Source organism: Cyprinus carpio, chromosome A8 (genome assembly GCF_018340385.1).
Source record: "Cyprinus carpio isolate SPL01 chromosome A8, ASM1834038v1, whole genome shotgun sequence".
NCBI lineage: Eukaryota > Metazoa > Chordata > Actinopteri > Cypriniformes > Cyprinidae > Cyprinus > Cyprinus carpio.
The window spans coordinates 10,561,779-10,580,345 of NC_056579.1; the positions used below are offsets into that span (position 1 = coordinate 10,561,779).

The 18,567-nt window shown below is 36.3% G+C and overlaps 1 protein-coding gene across 1 annotated transcript; it reads left to right on the plus strand.

The window, feature by feature from the left end:
* The first annotated feature begins 2,805 nt into the window (after positions 1 to 2,805).
* Positions 2,806 to 17,632, plus strand: cry3a (cryptochrome circadian regulator 3a). The gene is given in 15 exon segments (XM_042763027.1): positions 2,806 to 2,995; positions 5,484 to 5,656; positions 10,134 to 10,248; positions 10,433 to 10,575; positions 10,888 to 11,072; positions 12,088 to 12,176; positions 12,537 to 12,677; positions 12,901 to 13,212; positions 13,881 to 14,032; positions 16,010 to 16,212; positions 16,377 to 16,483; positions 16,735 to 16,873; positions 16,994 to 17,092; positions 17,221 to 17,387; positions 17,479 to 17,632. Coding segments are annotated over 14 exon segments (2,019 nt in total). The 5' UTR covers positions 2,806 to 2,995; positions 5,484 to 5,498; the 3' UTR covers positions 17,488 to 17,632.
* The last annotated feature ends 935 nt before the right edge of the window (positions 17,633 to 18,567 follow it).

The following is an 18,567-nucleotide window of genomic DNA, read 5'->3' on the forward strand; positions in this document are numbered from 1 at the left end:
AAACAGAATAAAAAAGGAGCTCAAACCATGATAACAACATACATCTGGACCCTTAAGACCTTTAGAAAATGAGCAATACTGTAAGGTATACATAATTTATATATAGAACCTTTAAGGCTTTTAGAAAATGAGCAATATTGTAAGGTATACATACTGTATATAGATCAAATTAGAGACATTCTTATTGGGGTAGTTGTATTAATTGATGTTAATGTTAAAGATAGATTTAATTTCTAAAGAGCTATTAGGTAGAAGGGGCCAAACCTTGAGCAGGAGACTCTGACCAGAGGCATCATGCCCATTCAAACTGACAAAAGACAAAATAATATTTTTTACATTTGATAATTGAGTTCCACGATTATTGTAGGTACAAAATTAACAGTGGCTTAGGTCATCACCTTGATGAATTTTGGTTAACCACAAAAAAAAAAAAAAAAAAAAAAAAAATTGTGCCCATGCGTCTGACGGGCAAAAAAACCTCAATGAGGATGCTTAACTATTGTAAACAATAATAAGAAAGAAAGGTTGGCACACCACAGCTCCAAAAATTCAAAAATGTTTATTTCATGTTCTCACCACAGGTGACGTTTCGAGCTGTATGGCTCCTCATCAGGCAATGATCACATATACTAATGAACCCTTAAATGCTAACAGAAATTACATCACATGATAAACCACATGACACACACAAAATAAAATAAAACTCAAGCAACAAATTACATAGCTGAAATAAAAGTGAAAACATAAAATACCAAGAACAAATCACAACAATCTTATGTAGGCCAACTTATGTTATTTAGCCTACGTGATTCACACAGAATTATTATTTTTATGTAGGGTGGTGGTTTTCCCATGATGAAGCACAAAAACTGTTATCTAAAAAAAAGTACATTCTACTGTTTTTCATGCATGAAAATGCAGGGCCATCACCAGCAGTCAAGTTCAGTTGTAATTTTGTTTGGTTCATTATAAAAATTGATATTATGTGGGGACTTTAAAATTAGTCAAGTTTAGTTTTATTTTTGTTTTGTTAGTTATTTATAAGAATTTTAAAGGATGCCCCTTAAAAAATTAGGTGCATGACACCCCTGACTATTACTTTTAAGAAAAGATGAGAAGATGATGGTAACAGGGGGACACCCCTAACACATGGGCAGAGCTGGGTAGTCACTGACTACATTTCTGAATTACATAATCAGATTCCAAAAATAAAGTACTCATAATTAGAGTAAATTACATTTTAAAATACCCGTTATCAGACTATAGTTACTTTTTATTGATTACATGGTTGCATATTATTCACACAATAGCAATAAATTATTCACAATTTATTGATTCTCCCTAATTCCTTTTTTCATCTTTGAAAGGTTCCTTTCTAAAATACCCTATCATTTATATACACTCAGAAAGTCCAGTTTTGTAAAAGACACAACATTTGACCACTGGATTTACAAAAATTATTATTGTTTTAAGAAGTGTTTCAACACTGCATCAGCTACTGATGAACATTCACATTCAAATGCACTAATTTACTTTATTTACTTTAATGCACTAATTAATTTATTTACATGTAATGCAGGCATTCCCAAACTTTTTGTCATCTGAACATCTTTCATCTTATACACATGTACTTGAAGCACTCCTGAGATTTTAAAATAAATATTTTAATAATTATCACATTTGCATGTTCACATTTTTCTGATTTTGGTAACATGACATGGAGGTAAACAAATAAATATTTAATCTTTTTTAATAAGTGTTTTATTTTAATTGATATTTTAAAAATGATAAATGAGTTTGTTCAAAAGCAGTCTAAAAGAAATCAAAAAGTAGTCTGATTATATTACTTAAAATGTGTAATGTAATGGATGTTACTAAATACAATTTTTGTCATGTAATCAGTAACAGATTACTATTTGTAAGTAATCTACCCAGCTTTGCACATGAGAAAAAGATTTTGCAGTTGGATGAGATCAAGAGTTTAAGGCAATAGTGGACTAAAAGTCTACATACCAAGGATGAAAAATGCTACTGAAAATGCCTTGTTTTCGTCATTAGGGGTATTTAACATTTACATTAAGTCATTTTGCAGACGTTTTTATCCAAAGCGACTTACAATTGGAGGATACATAAAGCAATTCTTCTTAAAGATGCAAACAGACACAGGAAGTGTTTGAAATACCAAGTTTTAGGCATTGTTCGAATAAGTACAAGCTAGTTTTTCTAGTACAATCTAGAAAAAGTACATTTTATTTTGCATTAACAGAGATGTCAAGAATACATGGAAATACGTCAGAATGACCTGTTTCAGTCGGTTAATATATTTGTAGAAATGTATATTAAAAGGCAACACTTGTGACCATCTTTTGTATAATGATGAGTTTGTTCTCATTGTTCCCATACTATTAAATTATTAAAGCTAATCAATGTAACATAACATTCAGTAAAAATAAAATAATTAGTTTTTCTTGACACCAAGCAACGTTTAGGATGGTAATCTGTGAAACAGACAAACAAAAGAGTCAATGGAAATATTTGAGATACATTGAAATACTTGTATTTTTAAACAGATCAGATCAGCAAGCAGTCTGTAATATCTAATCTTTATCTTTTTTCGCACAAAAGCCTATTTTTTGTGTTTCAAACTGTCTATCTGTTCAATAAACGCAGTACAATTCATCCTCTCCATCTGCTCAACCACGTCTCTCTTAATCCATGCTTCCCAAAAGTGGTCGTCGTCGTATCATGTTAAGTTGTATCGTGTATTTTTATTATCCATTGCGCTTACTAGGAAATCCACGTTGAGAGAGTCGAGCTGAACGCAAGAGCAGAGAGCCAAACTGAGCAGGCGCGGCGCACGAGCGTCTCGTGAAGTCAACTTGACCGTCTGTGCGCCGAACCGAACTGGAAAACAGAACGGATTCTCAGCTGTGAGAATCCCGCTTTACCGTGGGAAGAGATGATCCTGTCTTCGGAACTGACATAACGGTTAAAGGTAATGCGTTCAAACTGCGTATTTTTGTTCCTGTAGGCTTTTTTATTGCCTTGTAAAAAACGCGTTACATAACGTGCGCCGGTGACCTAGTTTACCACGTTTGTTTTGCTATTGACGTTTTTCAAATGTCTTCCTTACGTTTATCTCCGTGTTGTTCTTTTGAATATCTCGTTTTAGTTTTAGGAACGTAGCGGGGAAGCCAAAATGTATACATTAACTCTAACTACAATGTCTCGCCAGTTTCACCTACTCGGAATTGACCTAATTTCTACTCCAGGATGTTTAGTGTGTCTGTGGAGCAGCGTCGCGCGCCACTGTAAAAGGTGTTTCAGCGCAAACCAAAACTATTTATGCACTGTTTTTGTCTATACTGTATTTGCTTTGATTACTACAGTTATATGTACCAGTCTTTGTGGTCTCTTTGTCATGAATGGTAATTTGAGATGAGTACAATTATGAAACTCTGACCTACCATTCCTACCCACAGCATCCTTTTTGGGGGTTGTTTGTGGGTGCAATTGGTTAGTGCATCCATATTTTTGTTTCTACCTTTTTTCCCTGAGATGTCCTAATTGAAAGTTGTTGTAAATGAAAGTTACCAGTATACTACTGGTAGCCCATCTTAAACGGTAGGTCAGATTTGCAGTACACCTTCAGGTAAATGTGTCTTTTTAAATAGATTATTTAGATATAACAGGTCAACAGGGTACTTTTTTTCAACTAAAAAGTACACAAGTTTTTTGAAATGTTTTGTTTAAATATGCAAATGCTGCATTATCTAATTTATTAGGCACTAATTTCTAAAACCTTTCCAGAACAGTCTTGTACCAAATCTCCGCCTGAAGAATGCAACTGAAAAAATGCAAACATTTAGCAAAAAAAAATCTACCTATTTGTTAGGAATAAAATGTTCTATTAATCAGCAGAATTATGTAAAATAAAGTGAAAAGTAAAGTGAAGTGAAAGGACATACAGCCAAGTATGGTGATCCATACTCAGAATTCGTGCTCTGCATTTAACCCAAAGTGCACACACACAGCAGTGAACACACACATTGTGAACACACACCCGGAGCAGTGGGCAGCCATTTATGCTGCGGCACCCGGGGAGCAGTTGGGGGTTCGGTGCCTTGCTCAAGGGCACCTCAGTCGTGGTATTGCAGGCCCGAGCAGGTTATGACTCCTATACTTAGGGTTATGAGTCAAACTCTCTAACCATTAGGCCACGACTTCTACGACTGGTAAGAACAAACCCTACTCTAAAAACCTTGAGAATATAGAAGTCTGGTGTATATAAGTGCTGCTTAAGTAGAGATTTCTGGCTCAGTGTGTGAGGAAAAAAATATTTTGAGAAAATATATGTACTGTAAATATATGTACTGTATTTGAAATCTACAGACACAAGTAAATGTTTGAGTGTTTTTACTCTTAGTACTCCCATATATTACTAGTGTGGGATGGTGGCTAAAATATTTTGGAAAAAAAAATAGTGACAAGCACCTTTGGCAATTTTGTGCACATGCAGGACAGTTGTAGCAGATGGGCTGTACAAGTTGCTGGATCAATCCCAGGTAGAGGTGGCCTACTGTAATTCCCAGAGCACAGACAACCGATAAGTTGCCTCAGAGATAGAGGCTTAACCTTGCATATAGATTAATCAAGATAAATCCTCTGCCTCCTTGAGACCACTTTCTTTGTATGTGTGTATGATGGTTGTTTTCGAGCAGGGTCTGAAGACATGTCCTTGATTGACAGGTAGACTTCTGTGACCATGAATGTCACATCACTCATGAGAGACGGTCTGGGATTGCCATATATGACAGTAATATGTGTGATAATTCAGAACAGTGTAGACGTCACACATCCTGAGTCATTCTGAGGAAAAGCCAAGAATTGAATGGCACATGAATGACTTCTCAGATTGACAGGTTTTAAGTCCAGATTGCTCTGTCATGAAGGGGAAACAGGACAAAACTAACCAAATGGTCTCTGAGCAACAGTTAAAATTGACCCATTTTCTGCCTCATTGTAGAATATTATGATGCTAATGTCTGTAAAATAAGAATGGAAAAGTCTCACAGACAATGCATGTAATATGTAACTTAATTGCATTTCTGTTATAGCGAGATCTTGTGCTAGAGATGGTCCCCAATTTGTTTTAATTATGATGGCAACAGTAACATGTTAAGAATAAGATGCTGAAAAGTGTGTCATTTGTATGTAGGGTCCTTTTCTTAGAGTAATTGTATTTTTTTTTTATTCAGTTTTATTTTTATGTTTAAATGGCAAAAAAATGTCTTGTAAGGCCACGTTTCCCCATGTTTAATGAGGGTGTAATTTTCTCAAAAGGTGGTATATGTTTTAAGGCTTTCCATTTCTTTATTATTTTGCTCTTTGAGTGCATATGAAAACTGTCTCTAATTAATCAGCAGCCTCTAGAATGAATGTATTTGTCCTGAATTTATTTATTTATTTATTTATTTTTAAAGGGTGACTCAGTGAACATGGCCCCAAATTCCATCCACTGGTTCCGGAAGGGCCTCCGTCTCCATGACAACCCTGCACTTCAGGAGGCAGTACGTGGGGCAGACACTGTTCGATGTGTCTACTTTCTGGATCCCTGGTTCGCTGGGTCCTCAAACCTTGGGGTCCACAGGTGGAGGTGGGTGCAGATGTTTTAGAAATATAAGAAAGCATAATTTCATCCCATATTTCATCTTTGTTAATTATGAGTATTCAAAAATTTGTACAAGACATAAAGTGTAAACTTTGAAGTGCCTGATAGAAACAAAATATGCCATTGATCCATCATATGCAGTGCCTTTATGCACATTTTTTTAAATCATTTTTTGATTGGGACTACCAAACAGTACAAACACAGTCACTATTTAATACACACTCCAATGTGGATGCAACTAACAACAAAAACTATCCCTATCTAGGTTTTATTGTATGATATGTTATGCAACTTGAGAATGCTGAGTAGCCTTGACATATATAACAACTGCAAGGAAACTTGCTGAAGTGAAAGGCTTTTCCTATTCACACATTACTATTACATACTTCCCATTTAGCTGGTACTTTTTAAAATCACACACCATAACTGATCTCCCATCTTATATCACTTTATGTTGTGTGCATTTGAATGAAACTGATATTGAGGTCATGCTGTTGAAAAAAAAAAACAGCATTTTTAGATTTGTGTATGTTCTGTTCCAATGAAAATGAACCCTATTGTTGCGTAAACCTGAAATACGAGTTGACACAGTTTGATGACCACATAAGCAGTCTATTAAATATACTATTGCATTTTGTTCCAACTGTAAAATAAGACAGGTCAAAGTCATGACATGTTACTTCAATAAAGGTTAAAAGATGTGTTTACGGTGTTGTAAATTTTGTGCATCATTTTACAGCCACATCCTGCCTGCAGTGATCATAAAGGTGCAGTCTCATTATCAGCTGATGCAACTGCATTTTTGTAGAAACAGAAATGTCATTCTCTTATGATATCAGATTTTCTCAATGTTTCTTCAATGTGGGGTGATGGGCCAAAATGGATAATAAAAATGCATTATTGTAGACAGCATATTGTTGGGTCTTAGTAATATTATAATTTTTCAGTTAACATTTAAGGTTGTACCATAAACAATTCTAGTATTATGTTGGGTGACCAATTTGTAAATTTGGGATCCTGAAGCAAAACTAGTTGAGAACCACTGATTTACACAATTGTTAAATTTAAGAAATGATCTATTTGAGTTTCACTAAAAGTATCTCAGATTTATTATTATTATTATTTATTTTAATTGTCAGTCAGATATGTATTTGTGTTTCTATTTTAAACCAGTGAATAACATGAGGTGATGTGATCTGTTGGCTTTGTATGTATGTAGATCAATTGAGTTTAATTTCAGTTAAGAGGAAAGTAGGCCAAGTCGCCAACCAGCAGATGCTTTGCTCTCAGAAGACAATCAGACAGTCTGGTCACAGAGCTTGTCATTCAGCTCTCCTCACCTACTGGATACATTTTGATCTGACTCACTGAATGTTAAAGAGAGCTAATTCACCAGATTAAAAGATGAAGCAACTGTGACTGGATTTGTCATTGTCAATGTTCAGATGGCCTCTGCAGTCTTATTTAAAACACCTGTTGAGCACCAAGTTTAGGTACTTTAATACAGGGAGATTGCAGGTCATGTTGTGTTGTCTGCTCTAAATCGCCTTTAAAAATAGTGGTGTAAATGAGAGAGCTTATGTTAGTATTGTTTGTGTTTACTGTTATATTGGGTTTTTTTGTGTTTAATTACATCCTCAAGAGAGACATGCTACAAAAATATGCTTGATGTCATGCAGTAGAGAATTACATGTCACTCAATGAACTGATATCCATTGACAATGATAGAACTGATGTAACTGACTGAGTTAATGATAACTAGTTGTTATTGGTTCAAGTTATTATGCTCTGGGAAGGGAATGACATTCACATAACACTAATATAATTAGTGCTGACTTGAGATGCAAAACTGGAATGGCCAGGTTATACATCTTGTGTCTGCAGCACGTACCGTAAGTGGCAGACTAAATGTAAATTTTTTGCAGCAGAAGCATTACTGAAGCAGCATTGTCTATTTTTGCCATTCCAGTATCCAATTTACATTACCCCTCCCCATATAGAACACAATTGTAGTAGTTCTAGAAGTTTATGACCTGTTATTCAATATCAGTGTTTATGACATATACAGTATTACAATTTATGTCCTGTTATAGCATTTATTAAATTTGATAACCTGTCATATTATGTTTAGTGTAAAGCGCAGCTCTGTTACTTTTACACTACTGTTCATTGTTCTAGAATTGCAATTGTAAGAATTGCTAGTATTACTTACAACTTACAAATACTTACAACAAGGATATATTAAATTGACCAAAAGTGACAGCAAAGACGTATATAATGTTACATTTTATAATGATTTCTATTTAAATAAATGCTGTTCATTTGAACGTTCTATTCAATAAATAATCCTGAAAAAATAATATGTAATAATATTCACAATATTTCTGTTTATACTGTATTTTTGATCATATAAATCCAGCCTCGTCATTTTTGTTTACATTTACATCAGTTAATACATTTACATTTAATCCGTTCATGTAGTAATTCATCTAGTATTTTTAAGCCATCACCGTGGAACAGGAATGTTATTCTCTTGTGTGCACTCTGCAGAATGTGTGAAACAGACCTAATTTGTTTGCTTTTGCTTAACTTCAGCATGTTATATACCTTAACGGATGAGGCACGTGTACCTAGTTAGTTACCCATTTTGTTTAGTAACTTATGATATGAACTGTAGCCCATAACTTATCTTGGTTTCCTAGAAGCTGGAATGGATAGTTTTTCACTAGTTCTCATGGCCAGTAATTCTAGACTTTATTTTAAAAGACTGAACCTTATTGTCTCAGGTTTGTTTTCACGTGTTCTGGGGGAAAGGGAATACAAGTGTGCTCTTTAGGTGCTGAGAGTGTTGTTGTGGTTGAAAAGAGGTCACTGGGCTAATTTTATTCCCTCCAGTGGTGGAGACCATGCATGCTGCAAATCCAGGCCAGGCCAGTTACATAAGGTATAATGGATGACAGGGCAGAGTTGGGAAAATTAGGTTTGAGTTTTCCATTCTTGTGCTCCCAGTAGCTATTAGTTTTTGTGTTCTTTTGGATTTCACGAATGGAGGTGTTAATGTGTCCGTTTATATGTGTGTTGTTGGTGTGTTGACCAGTCAGCCAGTATCTGGAGCGTAGGGAGCTGTGTCCCTGTCTGTTCTCTAATCAGGGCTGGTTGCAGACAGTCTGATTCAGTGGACTCTGTCAGGACTCTAGGACCAAATAACAGACACTGGTAGAAGGTTTGGACGGGCCTTTCAGATAAATACTATAACCTCATTAATGAAAGAACAAAATGCTCTGTAGAGGAAGCCTACCGTGACAGTGGGTCTTTTGGAAACTTCTGTCCTGTCTGCTCTTTACTCATATTTTACATACAAAATTGTCTACTGTATTTGGGTTAACATGATTGCAGACTCATAGTTACTGGTCTGGAGCAAAGGGTTCTGCTTTTACAGAGAAAGTTTCTAAATGCCAAGGAAAAAAAATAAAAGTATTTTGAAAGGACTTTGAGCAGTTAAAATTAAAACATCACTTTTGTTTGTTGCAACAAGAACAGTTACCAAAATGTTCCTTTATGTAAAAACGTAAATATTGATATTTTTTTTGTTAAATGTTAAAGAATATAAAAAATCAATTTTTAATCATTTTAAATTTATATAAAAAAAGATAAAATAATATTTTCTTATGTTATATAATTTTACCTAAATAACGTACTAGTGCTTTTGACATTTAGAATATTTTTTTATTTATTTTTACGTGAAAACAAAAATGATCTGACCTCTTTATCCAAGTGCACCAAATGTCATCTGCTGATTTATTCATGGAGCAGTGTTTCTCGGTAAAGGCTGTAGTACTTAATGTCCCTTCAGCTGGTAAGGCAGATGTGTAGAGAGGAAGTAGCAGTTAAGCTTCTAATGTTTTAAATGGGTCATGAATGAACAGATTTGTGAATGGAAACTCAGAGCATCTGTAGGTTTGAGGGACAGCTTGATGATCAGGTAAAGCCTCAGGGCTTTGCTTTAGATCAGTAGTTCTCAAACATTTCAGGCCAAGTAACTGGTCAAGTCAAATAAGAACATCCCAGTACCATCCTAGTATCTACATTGTTCACTGTATTTTGGAATTTGAGCCAATGTAGACTTAATGTAGATCTTAAAATGTAAAATAAAATACTTTATAAACAAATGTGCTTATTGGTATTTTTGACTCTTATTGGAATAAGTCCATAGAATGTGGATCTGCCTTTATGGTGGAAAGACAATACAAACATTCCTATACAGGACTTTGTAGATGGAAATGGTAAATGGCAATAGTTTCTGTGGTAGGATTGGTCAGTAATGCTTTTTAAGTGAAGCTCAAATTGAGTAACCTCATCTGCTCTTTTTATTTTTTATTTTTTTAAGTAGTTTATGTTTTTTGATTGGTGATTAATTTTTTTTAAGTCTTTTTATTTTTTATTTTTTTAATTTTTAGTGCAGAATTATATTTTTAATGCAGTTAATGGATGATCTTGATTCCAATCTAAGAAAACTCAATTCCCGCCTTTTTGTCATCCGAGGACAACCAGCCAATGTTTTTCCACGCCTTTTCAAGGTAAATTATTTTGTTTAAAATACCGCTATCAATCCTTGAATATGGTATCACAAAAGACTTACAGTATTTCTTTCATTTGTCTGATTTCATGAGCATTTCTGAAAGACACGCATCCCAGTTTAGTTTAATCCACTGCATTAACCTTTTTTGAGTAACTATCTAGTGTTTGTGATCATTCCTACAGGAATGGAAAATATCCAGGTTGACCTTTGAGTATGATTCAGAACCGTTTGGAAAGGAGAGGGATGCAGCTATTAAAAAGCTTGCGATGGAGGCTGGGGTTGAAGTCATAGTCAAGATTTCACACACCCTATACAACCTTGATAAGTAAGAGCTCATTTCCTAACATTTAAAAAGTTGCATTTTAAATACTGTTTCCTATACCTGCTTAATGTGCAACTTTAAGTAATCCATTTATAGGTTGATTTGTCTACCTGTTTAATATCTAATGTCAGATGTAAGCTTTAATTTTGATTTTTATTTTTTTTTTGTTGATTTTTGATTTTTGATATTGAATGAAGATATTTTTGTGTCTTCTTACTATCTTAAATAAGAGTTTTAATGCTTGTGAATTGTACATGTGGGAAGGATGGTGGCAAACAGGAAGACACTGACACTTTACCCTCTACATCATTTCAGGATCATTGAACTAAATGGTGGTCAGCCTCCCCTCACTTACAAACGTTTCCAGACTCTGATCAGCCGAATGGACCCGCCAGAGATGCCAGTGGAAACCCTCTCCAACACTATTATGGGCTGCTGTGTCACACCTGTCTCTGAAGACCATGGGGACAAATATGGTGTGCCATCGCTGGAAGAACTAGGTGAGCTGAATGAGATAAAGAGCTTTTTCTGATGATAAAGTTGATAGTTCTTCCAAAAATTATGATTTTTTTTTATCATTCACTCAAACTCAAGTTGTTCCAAATCTGTATTAATTTCTTTCTTTTGTTGAACAAAAGATATTTTGAACAATGTTTGTAACTAATCAGTTGCTGGTAGCTATTGGCCTTGTTTACACCAAGTATTAAGATTTAGATTAAGAAGTGTTTTGGTTGAGCAGATCACAAGTAGACCAGGGAGACACATTCCCGTTCACACCTGGTGTTTTAATCCATCTCTTCTCTCCACTTTCACTCCTATCCTGATTTCTTTTGAGGGGAGAGTCTATTGGCTAGTGTATGTGGGGTTTTTCTGATCTTTCTATGTAATATTGTGAAATAAGCTTCCGCAATTTACATATGAGCAGAACTCTCTGTTTTTTGTTGTTTGTTCCCAAAGCTATTTTTTAAAATGTTAACAGCGAACTTGGATGGGGTATCCATTTGCATGAGATCTTGACCAAAGCTCCCTATGCCATCATGCCTAGCAGGTCCACAAAGAATAACATTTTAGACTTAAGGGCATCAATACCATTCTGCCCTCCAGTAACCTCTATTAATGTTTGTAACTCTACAATTTCAGCTTTGAGTTTTCATTTTTCCATGTAGTGTTTTTAGAGACATTGAAGGTATATTGCTGGCAAAACAATTTTTGCCATTTAATATTTTTTTCTGTACTTTGGAAGTCAATGGCTACCAGCATCTATTTGGTTATCAACATTCTTTAAAATATTTTCTTTTTCTTCTTATGTGTTCAGCTGAAGAAACCCGTGGTTTTTTAGAACTTCGTGGGGTTGGTAAATTTAAAAGTTAAAATGAAGTAGTAGACCTAAATGATAACATCACTGTATCCATTTCCTGTGACCTAATGCATGAGTTTCATAAACTGCAATACGAGAACCCACCAAGTTATGCAAGGTTAGTATTGTCTTTTTTAACCTACGTTATTTTGACTCAGGATTTGACATCGAGGGACTGCCTTCTGCTGTCTGGCCAGGAGGTGAAACAGAGGCATTAACAAGGATTGAAAGGCATCTGGAGCGAAAGGTGTGATCATTTATAGATGTACATCAGTGGTCTCAAACTCGGATTACCTGTGGCCATATGCCTGGTGGTGTTTAACAACTAAAACAAATACAACAGAAAGTGTTGTTACAACCGTGATTTTTACTGTGTACTGTGCAGTTATTGGCCCAGTTTTGCAGTTATTGATGAATTGGTGGACCTTTTGCAGATACAATAATGTAATGTATATTAGTCTTTAAAAGAACTATAAGAAATAAAAGGAACAATTTTGTTATTTTTAAAAGCATATTTTTGTGGAATTTTTAGTCCAACATGTACTGCATCATGTACTTGTTAATAGCAGACCAAACTTCATATTTTCCCTCCTAAATGTTTTTATAGGCTTGGGTTGCAAATTTTGAAAGACCCAGAATGAATGCCAATTCTCTGCTAGCCAGTCCGACTGGCCTGAGTCCCTACCTCCGTTTTGGCTGCCTCTCCTGCCGCCTCTTCTATTTTAAACTCACAGACCTCTACAGGAAGGTACAGACATGACTCTAGACTATCCATCTGTGTATAAAACTAGTATACCTTCACTTTAAAGTACCCATCTGTGTATAAACCTAGTATACTTGCATTGTTTCACTTTTTAATGATGGTGTATCAGTATTAGGGTTGGGCATTATTGGTTTGTTTTGCTTTTTAATGATGGTGTATCAGTATTAGGGTTGGGCATTTATGGTTTTTTTTGAAATTCTCCTTGCAGGTAAAGAAAAACAACACTCCTCCGCTCTCCCTGTATGGTCAACTTCTGTGGAGGGAATTTTTCTACACTGCTGCCACCACCAACCCCCGATTTGATAAGATGGAAGGGAACCCAATCTGTGTGCGCATTCCCTGGGACAAGAACCCAGAGGCTTTGGCCAAATGGGCTGAAGCTAAGACAGGTTTTCCATGGATTGATGCCATTATGACCCAGCTGAGGCAGGAGGGCTGGATCCACCACCTGGCCCGTCATGCTGTCGCTTGTTTTCTCACTCGTGGAGACCTGTGGATCAGTTGGGAAGAGGGCATGAAGGTGCATATGTTACACATAGGAGATAAATGTTTTTTATTTATCATTATAACTATAATATTACAAATGTTGACAATCTGAATGACAAAGTACTTCTTACAACCTCTTTTATTAACTGAATAGCACAGACCAGATCCATTTACATGTGCAACCCATTCCAGTTATACTAGATGCAGCCACACCATTTTGAGTCAAAGCAGGTTGATCTGTGCTGCACTTTCAGTGGGTTGCTTTGTGTGGGTCAGTTGAATTACACAGTATCAGTTGTGCTCATGGTGGTGATGCAGTGTGGTCTGCTTTTTGTTCTCAGAATAATACTTTGAATACATGAAGAGCATGTTTAGTTAGGATTGTATATGAATTTTTGAAGGGTGAATTTAAAAATGGCACTTTCAGAAAGGTTGCTGTCCTCTGTTATAACGAAATATAAAAATATGCTTGATGGATTTGAGACCTTGTTTAGGTCACACTAGTAATGACAATATAGTGACCTACTTTTCATCAGCCGTGGTTGTAGAGGAATTTTATTTCCATGTCATGAAAAAAAAAATTACGGACTGACCCCTACTTTAAAACTGTTGTGTAAAGGTCTGTTTTTAATAGTTCTGAATGACTGCTTAATAACCACCATCTCTGATTGGCTGGAGAATAATGGTAGTTATGATTGACAGGTGTTCGAGGAGCTCCTATTGGATGCTGACTGGAGTGTAAATGCAGGCAGCTGGATGTGGCTCTCCTGTAGCTCTTTCTTTCAACAGTTCTTTCATTGCTACTGTCCAGTGGGTTTCGGCAGGCGGACCGACCCTAACGGCGATTTCATTAGGTTGGTAACATTCCTAAAATGCACACCAATTCCAGGCTGAATATCCTGCTTTCAGTAAAAGGCTGTTGTTTAACAGCTAGAATGTGTTAAAGATCAACAACAAAGAAGGACAGTTTAATAGAATGAGGAAACCTTTTTTTTTTCTTTTTTTTTAAGAAACACAATTTAAAAAAAAAATCCATTAGAGGAATGTCAAGAATTTTGGGGTCGTTTGGAAGGGTTATTCATACATTCATGAAGATTTTAGACAGTTGGGGGGTCATATGCATAACTTTCATTATACTACATGGCATCATGTTTTTTTTATATATGACTGAGATGCAGAAAAGTATCAGTTGAGGTCCAGACATCAATTCCAACATGAATTATTCAAGAAAGCAAGCCTGTCCCTGGTAGTCTCTTTGTGTTCTAACTTTCCCATCAGTTTCAGAATTTGGTGTTAAAGGATTTTGGTACTTTCCCAACACATTGTCCTCATTATAGGCCCCTTCAAGAAACAGATGTCTGCTTGTAAACATTGCTGTCATCGTATTTGCCATAGCTCATACACGTTAGCTCAAAGTTTGTTTGTTTTTGTGTTTCTGTGTGGTCGTCTCATGGATTGGGTGAAAAGTTCAGCTTTCCCTTTCCCCTTTGTGAATTGTGGTTGATTGTTTTTAAGACGAAAGCCATTCTTAGCCAATGCATTTGGAAACCTGTTAGCTGTGAATGTGGTTGAAGCTTGATGCTTTATCAGCGGGAAATGCAGTAGCCTGTTCTTTAGCTCGGTAGCATCTCGTTTCATCAAAAGGGATTTTAACTGCTTGGTAGAGAAATATATATGAAGCCTGGCCTGTTTTCAATGCATAGAGAGCCATATTGCATTTCCCAGAGAGCATGATGGGAGGTGGGGCCCAAAGCCAGTGCCAATGAGTTCATTCTAGCTTTGGACAACTCCTCCTTATCAGACTCTTTTTGAAATGTTTAGCAGTCCTCTAGGCGTTGAATGCAGCCCTGCCTGTGCAAGAGAACGCGAGTCCTGTCCTTCAGCAAAACCCTGTTCCAGTGAAGTATTTTATGGTGCACTGCCTATGCAAGAGAACGAGAGTCCTGGCATTGAGAGAGAGTCGTACCTTTGTTCCAACGAAGTCATTCACGGTCCGTAGGTCATCCAGCAATTAGGGTTCTGGTCTCTTTTGGCAAAATGAGGGGGCCACCCAGCAGCAGAGGACAGTATAGGACAGTATTCTGCGTTTTTTCTTTTTTGGCTGGTAGGTTTTTTTTCTTTGTTTTGTTGTGATTGTTGTCGTCTCAAAAGCGATCAGTGGCAGTGCGAGGGGCAGGGAGCGAACCTGAACCTCTCACTCAGCTCTGAGATTCGATTTGTTGAAGCGGGTGGGATGGGGTTGTGGGAGGGTGCTCTGTCATTGGATCTGGAGGGATTGGGAGGGCCTGGTCACTGCCTCTGCTTTCTAATACGTGTTGTAGTAGGAATCTCCGTAGTGTCTCAGCACAGGCGGGACCTGTTGCCCAGTTTAAAGTGTGTCCGCCTGTTTGCAAGCCGTGCCTCCTGCAGCCCTCCGTCCCTACGCTCTGGTAAGGTGGAGCACCTTAGGTAGGTGGCCTTTTCTGTCCCTGGGTCCTGGTGGAGAGACGCAAGTCCTGATTTCAGTACAGCCTGAATTTTTAAGTTCTTTTCCATTTGTTATTTTGTTGTCGTTACTGTATGGTGGTGTGCTGACCGTTTTAGTTGTAGTATGAAATGGCACATATCTATACATTCACGTTTATAATATTACACAGTTAAATGTGTGAAAATACCATTTTGAGATCCTTGTAAATGAATCATTAACACAAGCTGCTTGACATTTTCTGTAATCCGAGAAACTGTCATTCTTTTTGTACCTGCTTGTTCAAACATGGGAACCCAATAACCATCTCGCATAACCTTCCTCATGTTTATGATGAGACTGGTTTAATCTCTCTTTGTTCTTTCAGACGATATTTACCTATTCTCCGAGGTTTCCCTGCGAAATATATCTACGACCCATGGAACGCCCCAGACTCTGTGCAGGCCGCTGCCAAGTGCATCATCGGTGTCCACTACCCCAAACCCATGGTGAACCACGCTGAAGCGAGCCGCCTAAACATTGAGAGGATGAAGCAGATCTACCAACAGCTTTCACGCTACAGAGGACTTGGCAAGAATTTCACTGTCTATTAGCAAGCAACTATTTATCTTACATGCAATCAGATTTATCAGTGAAAACGAGCCTTACATGCAGTTGTAATGCTAGAAGTTCTAGCAATTGCTTTAATGGTACATTGTAGCAGTAGAAGATAATTTTATATTCTATTTTACCAGGACTTCTGGCCTCTGTACCATCCACACATAACGGGACTGGGAATGGGATTCTATTTTACCAGGACTTCCAGACAAAACAGCCGTTTCTGGGTAAACCAATACACCAAGCTCATTGAATATATATATTTTTAAACCAAGGCATTCTCTCTTGTTTGAGATTGCAATAATTGTGTAAAAAAAAAAAAAAAAAAATGAAAACTTATTTTACAAATTTACCCTACTGATTTACAAATGCCCACACATGCCCTACTGATTTACAAATGCCCACACATGACATGGGGAAATAAAAATAGATATCATGGACACAAATTATGAATTTGTTCCCACTACTTAAACTATCCCAAAAAAATTTACACAGCTGTTGTCTTGGCATCTTTTTTTTGACATCCTGTGTTTTGACATCCTGAAAGCACCAGCTGTATCAGGTGGTTGCAGTGGTAAAAGGAGTGGAAGTATTCTGCTGAAATTTGACAGGGAAGAGCATCAGGGAAGAAGTTGTAATTAGGTGTCACATCTATTACTGTTTTAATTTTCTAATTTTTTTACAGTTGTAGATTATTGTTGTTTGAATGATTGCTAATTGCAAAATTAGCAGAAGATCTTTTTTTGTCATGCAGTTTTTTTCCCTCTTGCTTGTTTTCCAGGATACCACCACATGCCCGACACAGGGCACAGCAGTGGACTTTACAGATGTAATGTCTCACACGACATGGCAGGCCCACAACATTCAGGTAACGAACATGGAAATGTGTACTGCGTGTTACATGAATATCGTATACATACAGTTAATATTACATACAGTTTATATATTCCTATTTACAACAGTTTTTTTTTTGGTGTTTAGAAGGTTATGTGTTGTGTTCAGGAGGAAGTTTTATGGGTTAGGGGGGGAGTGTTTCGGGTAGGGGTCTTGACGGTGAAGATGACACTCTCTCCACCTCTCACAAGTTACAACGGCAAATTGCAGAGGTCACGTCGGTTCATGCTACCAGTGGGAACCAGTCGAGTATGGTAAATATAACTCACTTAAGTCCTTGATGTATAAATGTTAAGAAATCATACATTGTATTTAAGATTGATATTTTTCTGTTCTTTTTTCCAGAAGAGTTAGCTGGACATATCATCAAACTGAGCAGAGCAGATTCAAACAAAACAAGACCCAGTCTGAAGAGGACTGACTTTAAATCTGGTTTCCTATAAACAAGTCATGTTTGGGGATTTATTTTATTTTTAGAATAAAAATATTTTGTTCTCCATCTCTTTTTCCTTTTTCTTACATGTTCAGTTGAGATAAATATTAACTGAGGATTAATTTATCATTTAATGAAATTCAGGTGATTTTAAAAAGAAGTTGATTTTTTATCATTTGTTGGCAGCGAAAAAAACCATCAAGAGATTTTTAGAGATTTTTCTGTTGTAAACCCCTTTCTTTCTGTTTTGCCCATCTTTGCTCAGGTTAGGGTTTTATTTACTGTGAAGTGAACCATGCTAAGTGGGATATATTTATCAGCTTTTACCAAACATGATAAAGCTGAGCTTCATTGTACACTCATTGCAGCTAGGATTTTGTGAGGATTTTTACAGTTTGGTTGGTACCAGCACCAGCCATAGGTTTGAACCACAAACTACAACCATCACACAGCACTTTTGTACATTTTCTCATTGTACAATTTCAGTATTTTTTTTTAGGATTTTCAGTAGAGTGGTGTACGTGCCACTTTTTGTAAACAAACAAATGTATACAGGTATATTTTATATATTGGTGTTTTTTTTTTTTCGTTCTTCATTTTATTGTTGTTTATTTATAAGTTTTTTATATGAATTTATAAATATTAAATACCAGCAGAGATGACCATTTAAAATAGGGTTTAAAGATTTCTACATAAAATTGTTGCTTAACTGATTTTAAATTCATGTTTTTAACCTTGAACCAATTTGTAAATTTTATCAGGGACAGAGCTGCAGTGGAATGCAGTTCTTTTTTTTTTTTTTTTCAGTTTTTAAATGGTCTACAATGGCCCATTAAATGCATCTGTAGATTAGCTACAGTATCTTCTTCATTGTCATGCTTGGCCGACACACACAGACAGCTGATCTTCATGGTCAGGCCTTAAACACTGATAAAAAATGCCAGTCTAGACTCTGCCAAAGCCAGGAAATGACACTGGAAAAGAACATTTTTCCTAGCTCA